The sequence below is a fragment of the Lissotriton helveticus genome, chromosome 1_1 (genome assembly GCF_964261635.1).
Source record: "Lissotriton helveticus chromosome 1_1, aLisHel1.1, whole genome shotgun sequence".
Taxonomy (NCBI): Eukaryota; Metazoa; Chordata; class Amphibia; order Caudata; family Salamandridae; genus Lissotriton; species Lissotriton helveticus.
In genome coordinates this window covers 1,298,870,115-1,298,878,894 of record NC_136057.1, presented here as the reverse complement: position 1 = coordinate 1,298,878,894, position 8,780 = coordinate 1,298,870,115, and the positions used below count along the sequence as shown (strand labels likewise).

General features: G+C 47.3%; 1 protein-coding gene across 1 annotated transcript; it reads right to left on the bottom strand.

Annotated features, from left to right (window-relative positions):
- Nucleotides 1-1,665: 1,665 nt before the first annotated feature.
- On the bottom strand, nucleotides 1,666-8,454 carry PGLS (6-phosphogluconolactonase). Its single transcript, XM_078681211.1, has 5 exons — nucleotides 8,102-8,454; nucleotides 5,257-5,364; nucleotides 4,959-5,060; nucleotides 3,596-3,736; nucleotides 1,666-2,182 (listed from the first exon to the last, which is right to left on the bottom strand). The coding sequence occupies exons 1-5, from the start codon at nucleotides 8,369-8,371 to the stop codon at nucleotides 2,045-2,047; spliced, it is 759 nt and encodes a 252-aa protein (XP_078537337.1). The 5' UTR covers nucleotides 8,372-8,454; the 3' UTR covers nucleotides 1,666-2,044.
- Nucleotides 8,455-8,780: the final 326 nt, after the last annotated feature.

Sequence of the window (8,780 nt, the reverse complement as noted above, 5' to 3'; positions counted from 1 at the left end):
TCCTCCAAATTGGTTGCCCAGATATGTTCCTGGTGAACCTGGGGGAGAAGGATTTCGTCCAGCTGTCAGGGTTGACACTGCTGCTGCACATAAAGCAGGACTTGGAGGCGATCAAAAAGCTTGTCTGGGTCATGTTTGGTATGGACAGAGTTTGTGCCACATCTACAATGGAGGGAGCAACTGACAAGGCACGGAGGGAGCTCAATAGTGCATTTGCAGTGTTGCGCATGGCTAGAGACATCAAGGTGATAGCCCATGTGGGCATAAAAGTGGAATAGTGGTGTCTCTTTTTAACAGGGCGGGGGCAGTGAAACGCCCTACAGGGTTTTCCTTGACTACGGTCTTTTGGGGGTGGGGGGGGAGAGAGAGTCACAAGCCGACGTATACACCCTGTTTGGGGGTGGGGTGTGAAGGGAGCCCTGGCGAAGGAAGACGGTGTGCAGGATTCTCCATCCAGGTCAACGAGCTTTCACTGGAGTTTGTTTGGTAGTGGAAGCGAATGAGAGATTGGGGAATGGAAGGAGGTTAATGAGTGAAAGGGGAAAAAGTGAAGCACGGTATGGGGCATTAGGGTGAATGTTTGGTAAGATGTGACAAGAATATGATGCATTAAAGATGTTTTGAAGTTTGTTAAATGTATTAAGTTTTAACTGTTTTTACAACCCTGTCCTAATAAATAGCTTTTTATGCAAAGTGGTGTTATTGTGTGTGATTATTGCATGATGAAGGGCCCTGGGGGAAGTGAGTCACAGACTAGTCTTCCTCCAGGGTAATTTGTTCGAGAACAGGGCCAGCAGGGGGACCAGTAGATTTAGGGTGAAGGGGTGAATGGAAGAGTAGGTATAAAGGAGTTAGGAGAGCCGGCCCTTCCTGACTCCTAAGTACCACAGGGGTGGGGGAATATTTTTAAAGGACCACCCACCCTACACATGTTAGAGAGTGGGGAGAGGATTCCTTGGCACAGCGTTTGCCAGAATAGGACAGGTTGCACTGGTGTGTAGGGGGTATTTTGTGGGGTGGAGAGTCACCTGCGTGAATATCACCCGGGGGGGTGGTCAAGGGAGCACAGGCGATGGAAGACGGTGCACAGGATTCTTCTTACAAGTCATAGAGCTTTCATTGGAGGAGTGAAAGTGAAGGTGACTGGGGAATGGAAGGAGTTCAGAGAGTGAAAGAATGAAGCAAGGTATGGGGCATTGGGGTGAAAGTTTGGTGAGATGTTAGAAGTGTTTGGAGAAGAAGGGAATAAAGTATTAAAGAGGTTTTGATGTTTGCTAATGTTGTGTTATGGTTTATTACCTGCTTTTGCAATGCTGTCCAAATAAATGGCCTTTTACGCTAAATGGTGGTATGGCGTGTGATTATTGCACAAAGGATACCTAGCAAAGAGAAATTCTGCCTGCATTTTCCAGTAAGCTTTGGGCAAAAACCAGTGAAAATAACCCTGTGATGTAGGAAAAAAAAACAGTAAAGCAAACATTGGACTCCCCAGCTGCAGAGGCACTAAGATTCTTCTCGAGTCTAAGAGGAATAAGAGCAACAGAAGCAACTAATATTCAGAGATGTGGAGGAGGACAACATGTCAGATGATGTGTGGTAGTGCATACAAGCGACTCATTAAGCTCAGTGATAGAAAGAGCAAAAACCACCCTTAAAGAAAACTCAGACGTTCTATGTGCACTTTATTTTTGGCGTTCACTTTACATCACGGTAACAGTTACACACATAATGGCTGCAGACCTTCACAGCAGCCTCCCTCGTTACTACTGAGCCGGAGACGGACTATGCGCCTAATCACACAACCACCCTCCCTCCACCTGATCCTACGCATCACACACAGAAAGTGACCCCCACAAAGTGCTACCCTCTGATCCGTAAAAAATACACACATACAAACATCGGAATGACAAGTGCTAGGTTAGTGCCTCTTGTGGGCCTTCTGCTCTGGTCCCCTGGATCCGATACGTTCCGCAGCAAGTGGTGCGCCGGTTCGGCGGGAAGTGCTTCTGGTTTGCCCGTCCCCTGCTGGATGCAGTCACTGGTTCTACAGGACTGAGTGCTTCTCCACTGGCCCAGTCAGCTCCTTAGCAGCAGCTTCGTCCAGGAACCAGAACAGCTTCCCATGCACTGGCTGGACTCGTGCCGCTGGCAAAGGGTTCTCTTCCTCTGTCTCTAGGATTCGCTACCCAACAAAATACAGTTATGTTAGGACGTGGTGGATTGCATACGGATCAAACGTATGAGCAGGTACAAGACACAGAGGTAGGACTTTAGTGGAAAAGAGCAAAGGGAGTCAGGGACTCAGGGAATAGCACAGCAGAAAGAGGAGCAAGAAAGGAGAAGAAAGCGAGCAGGGCCGGAGTAGAAACGTGAGACCAACAGGATTCAAGGGAGACAGCGCCGGGGGAAATGGTGGTGGAGGTGGATGGGGTTAGATTTGCAGCAACGCCATAGGAGATGGGGGACGGGGTGTAGTAAGGTCCAATGAGGCAGATAGGTACAGACAATGAGCGCAAAGAAGGAAAACAATGCAGTGGTGGTAAGACAACAAAAGAGGACATCCAAGGTATGGCGACAAGCAGGAAGTGGGGAGAACAGACTAGAGGATGGAGGGGCATAAGGCCGAATCGGAGAAAAATATAAAAGCCAGAACTAGTATAGGAAACATTAACACCAGCAGCTGAACGTGGCTGTTAGCATGAAATATCAGCTGAAAAGGAAAGAATGAGGGTAAAGAAGGAAGAAAGAACAATGGGGAGGAGGAGGAACAATGCAATAATGCGGGGAACAAGTGAGTGGGAAAAAACTTCTGAGACTGGAGGGGGAAGGAAAAGAAGGTACAAGAGGGAGCAAAAAGGGATAGAATCGTAAAAGAACAAGGGCGAAGAAGAGCGTGAGAGAAAAAAGGGGCAGAAGAGCGGGAAAGAACAAGATGATACAGGAGCGGGAAGAAGATAAACATAGGAGGGAAAGAATAGAGAGGCGGGAAAGAACCAAGGGGCAAATAATGAAAAGTAGGAGGAGTAAAAACAATACTGTTTAACAAAAGGGGCAGCAGCAGAGGGCAAATGGAGGGGCTGGGGAGGACGGGGGAATGTGTGTGGTGGCGACACAGGGGACAGGTGGGGGGGGTAGAGGGTCTAGACATGTGGGTGGGGGGGGTGCCATCCATGGGGAAGGAGCTGAAGGGGAGGGGTCGACAAAGGAGGCAGGGGCACAAAGTGTACAGGAAGTGCCACCAAAGAGCAGGCGCAGTGGGGGATGCAAACGGGTAGGCGAGATGGCAACAAAGGGGTGCGGAGAGGGGAAGAAGAAAGGGGACATGAGGTGAAACAAAGTGAACAGGAGGGAGAACAACAAAGATGGCAGGAGGAGGGGGGGGCTTGCGAATTGTTATGTTATAGCATTTATAGAGCGCACTGTTACCTGTAGGTGTCCTGGCGCTAGAATTCAGAGATAACTTGGCAGCCAAAGGGTACAGACAGTGATGGGGAGGTGGAACATTTACAGGTAGCTCTCAAGGGGCAATATTTATGTTTATCAAAGGTAAACAAGTGTAAACGCTCTTATCAAAAGCATTAACAAGAAACACTACCTTGACAATGGAGGCTTTGCTCTCGCCGACTGCCACAAATACCACAGTGTGTGCTGCATTGAGAACTGGTAAAGTCATTGTTATCCGCTCCGGCGGTGGCTTTGGTGAATCACTGATAGCAGCAACTATTTTCTGTGTCTCCTGTGGAATTGCAAAATTAGGGTTGAGTGCCTGTTCAATATCAGCACACCAATGATTCTACGGGTTGACAGGCCAACTGAGGAATACTGGTTCTTTAAAAGTTGGCAAGACAGGCTGCCGATTTTGTGGTCATATTCTGTTCACCTTTAAAAAGTGTGTAAAGTTTCCACAGCAGGTGTTCCTTATATGCTAAGGAAGGGCGGTCTATGTTTCATTTACAGGATGGGCATACAAGAGAAATGTACCTACTATGAAGTTATGGAAGTCACTTACGTAATGGTTACAGAGAAACCCTGAATTGATGCGGTCCTCATGGACGCCCCAATCTACATGCAATACTCTTTACAATTTAATTTGGGCAAGTCAAAAAAGCAACAAATGTTGCGGATTGTCAAACACTTGTTACAGAAGAATACTTGCGGGTCTTAAAGTTCACACATGCCAAGCGGTTAGTGAAGATCACTAATGGAAACTTTCAAATGTCAAAAAGTTGGGCCTGTGGGGACGGAAGACAAACAGAATGAAAGGCTGCATTCTGTTCATGTCTGGGGAGCACGAGGGAAGGGGAGACAATTTGCCATCTATAGTGTTACACCAAGACATGCAAAGTCTGAGAGTATACACCGTATATAGAGAGTATGAAGACTTATAGATGCTGTTTGTTTATTCTAAAAGGATCAAAAAGAACCAGTAATCTTAGGAGGCACCCCCAGATCACCCCATGAGAACTTGTAACCACTAAAGGAACTGGTAGCTAACAGGGATATGCGGCTAGCCACACTAGCTGCTCACTCGACGAGGACCTTTGTCTATTTGCAGACACACGGACACCCCACTGTGGAAGATCCAGGGTTCTGCCTCAAGGTCTCTGTCCACCTGCAGAGGCGGAAAGGATGTGCGAGTATCTGCAGAAACCTGGACGCTATCACAGTGAGGATCTGAGGTGAACTACAACTCACATTGTCAGGGCCTGTGATTGCCTATGGCGGTTGAGATGGCTCACTCAGCTCAGACCTGTAGCAGTTACCTTTATAGGTTCATATAGGCCACTCCTGTATCTGCCAGTCAAGATTTCGGATTGCACCGAACTGAGAGGATACATTCTGTTGACCTACTGGGTAATTTGATGAACTTGAAACATACTCCTCGATGAAAAACTATTATTACATTTTAAAGGCCCACAAGACGCATTTAGGTAAATCACAGTGGCAGTACTTCCTACCTGCAAAAGTGGGTGATCTGGAAAAAGGGAGGCAGTATGTCCATCTGGTCCCATACCCAAAATTAGGAGATCAAAGACAGGAATGTCTTGGCCAGGGAACTCCTACAAAACAAGAGCACAAAGAGAGAAACTTAGATGGGAGTGGGAGCCACGCTCTGGTTTTCAAGGCACAGGCCAAACCTTGCTTGTTCAATGAAAGTGCAATGAGAGAAGCAGTACAAATGGAAAAAAACTTAGAGATTAGTTGTAAGAAAGGGCAGGAGATAGCCCAACCACCCAGTAACCTGATTGTTATTACCTCTTTTAGCTTCTTGCTGTAATCAGAGGCAGCCTCTTCTACTGGCAGCGAGGGGTTAATCGTTAGCACCTGCTTTTCAGGGATGGAGATTTTGGGCAGGAGATGAGTCTGAAAAAATGGACAACAATCAAAAACTATACATTGACTAAAATAATTGAATTTAAGTCAACATGCAACACAGGTAAGAAAAAAAGTCCAAACTACTGTCACGTGACCAAATCAGGAATCACATGGCATGATTGGAAACAGCCACAAGTGAGGCTAGGACAAAACGCATGAGGGTGTCGCCGTAACAGAAGATGCAGTGACAATAGAACACGGATGGGTAAGCACAACTAGATAATCTCAGAAGTCTAGGGTAAGGTGTGTGACCGACCCAAAACCAAACTGACACAAAAAAATGTAAGCAAGCATTGACCACGTGTATAAATCTAGCCACGACAAGTTGGAGATAAGCATATGTCACATAAAAAATTAAAAGAAACAACAGAGCTATGTAAACGTGGCAGCCACATGCCTGCAATAAAAGTTTAAATTAAAAATGCAAACATTGCATGTAAGTTTTACAGAACAGTACCGGTGCTACCTAACAGGTTTTGAGCTTACAAAAGGCGTCAAAACCATTTTAATGCAACTCATGGACAAATGTGATTCTTGATAACAAAAAAACTAATACTGGTTCCGAGTTACAGTAACCTGAAAGCATAGGTTTAACACACATGGGTGACGTTAAATACAAAGAATCGACTAACTGGCTAAGTATTGTCCTACCTATTGTGGCACTAAAATGCCTCTTTTTAAGGCAGACGGATACACATGATATGGGCAAAAAGCTGTTAATCATTGTGCAATTGCTTAAGTGACTTAACCCTGTTTCGTCATGCTGTTTAGTGTGGTGGGAGGAAGTAAAATGTGGATGACACGAACTGGCCCATGGACGAAGAGATCTGACCTACAGCACCACCTATGTGAGTCTGTTACTTATGATGATTTTGTTTTAATTACATGAGGCAAGAGAAAAGCTTAAGCCAGACCTAAAAACACAGAGCACAATAGATACACTGGGAAAGTTCTACTGCACTAACATGCATGGTCATGTAAATGTTCACATCATATACCGCAGCATTTTCATGCTAGAAAAATACAAGCAATGAGGGCTGCAACCTGATCTTTGCGTCTTTTAAGGTAACATGCCACTTAAATTACAACCACACTTAATTTAAAGTAAAAAGCTTCCTCCCCTGCAATTACTTCCTTCTGAAATGAAAACTATTTTTCACAAAACCAGTATAAATTGTACTTTGAGCATAAAGGCGCTCTCTTGTCAGTAAAACCGCTTATATCTAGAGACTTGGCCTGACGAGAGCGTTTAACGTGAGGTCTGAATGTACAGCAATGGTCCAATGTGAGCTCATTCCATCAGTTAAATCGTAGCATGGCCAACGTGAGATCACGGTTTGCAGCCACTACAATATGTGCGGAAACAGCATCAAAAGGAACCACAGCGGTACGGAAATAGTGCAGCGCTGAAATTAAATATTAACGATGGATGACGTTATGCAGCCAATACTGAACATTAGTTCATAGGGAAAAGTATCTGAGAAGCCAGAGCACGCCGCAGGCCTAGCTCAACAGCATCCTAGCGTACACCTGTTCCATCAGCACACAAGAAAGTACCACCAGGGAGCCAGTTTTGCGGCAGCAGCAGAACACCCCACCTGAGATCGACACAAACGCACGTACAAAAATAAACTACTCTCTAAAGAACCCAAAACATCATCTGCTGCGAGGAGTGACCCAGGAGAATAACCTGAAATAGAATCCTTTCTGCTGGAGCAACCAAACATCACTAATAGGATCTGCTGTACTAGAAACAGGGCACTATCATCCTGCGGGGCACAAAATAACATCCTGAGACAGGTCGACGACAGCAGGCTCTGTCCAAGTCATACATAATAATAACGTGTATTTATAAAGCGCAGGCTCACCCAAGGGTATCTTGGCGCCGAATAATAATATATGTTTGTTGTTGCCCATCTCAATGGTACTCATTCTATCTACCTCAGAAGGATAAAAGGCTGAGTGGACTCGCTAGGATTTGAACCTGTGACAATCAGGTCGAACACAGGACCACACAGTGGACGCATTAGACCACTAAGCCACCAGACATCACCATAGCTATAACTCGGCACAACTGCATTTCGCCAGAAACGAAATTTTGAATAGCAGTGAAAAGTGCAAACTGAGCCGACATACATGAAAGGACGGTGCGTAACCCATTCTACCCTCCCACTCGAGTGGGTTTGTGGTTAGCACGAGCTCGCAAGGGAAGAGACTTCACAGCCACAGGTCAAATAGGAGGACATTACAGGACCATAATCTCCTAATAACCAACAATGTCATAACGCAGTGTCGCGAGCGAGCCTCAATAATGTCTTGGAGACTTCTTCGCAACAAATGACTGCTGATGTATTGTTCACTCTTGCAGCTGATATTGTTATTATATAACCAGGTTTTGACATGGGTTGCCCTCATACTGGAACAGTTTATGTGCAGAATTATATATGCAGTCCATACGGTGCACCTAAAGGTTCCTCGCAAACGAAATGCACCCACATCCGCAAGTAAACGGCGCCTGCATTTATGCTAAAAAAGAGTTGGTGACAGCCGACTGCAAACTTGATTTTTTATGACCTAAACACACCCCTTACCCGTTCCACCCTGTTCTTGTACTGCATCCTCAGTGTGTGTGCCCTGTTTTCATCCTAGCATGCCCCCTGCATCCCTCGCCCACCAGGTGCTTTGTTCCCTCACCCCTACCCCTGCCCTGGCAGTGCCCGCTCACCCGGTACTGCCCGTGCGTGCTCTCGGGGTCCTCGAAGGGCACCCGTCGCTCGTCGCAGTAAGCCAGCAGCCAGTGGGAGCAGGGCTGGGGGGTCCGCGGCAGCTCGCGGCTCAGCATCTGCACCAGGCTGCCCCCCGAGAGGCCGAGCGAGAAGCGCCCGCCTGGCCCCGAGCCCCGGCCCGCCTCCTGCCACACCAGCGCCGCCAGCGAGGCGCCCAGCTCCGGGCCCGACGGGTAGACCGACACCTGCGCGCGCCCCGAGCCCGGCATGGCTGGACTCCTGGCTGGGATGCGGCGGGCAGCAGCGGGGCGGGAGCAGGGGCGGGTCCGGAAGTCGGGTGCAGGCGTGGCCGGAAGTAGGACGAGAGGATGAGGTAAGGACAAGAAAAGGACAGGAAGTGTGGCACGCGGAGAGGCCGGAAGTGGGGCAAGGATCGCACGGGAAGTGTGGCGTAGACCAACACGGAAGTGGGGCACCGGGAGAGTAAACGAAGCAGGGGAAAGGTATTGTAATTGTATATATATAGTGCCTACTACCCCTGACGAGCCGTCGAAGCGCTTTTTCGGCGGGTAGCACGCTTCTCCAGGACCCATAGAGGATTAGTGTTGAATTAGTATAGTGAAACATGCAAGGCAGAATGAAAACTAGAAAGTAGAAACGAGGGCAAGTATTGGATAT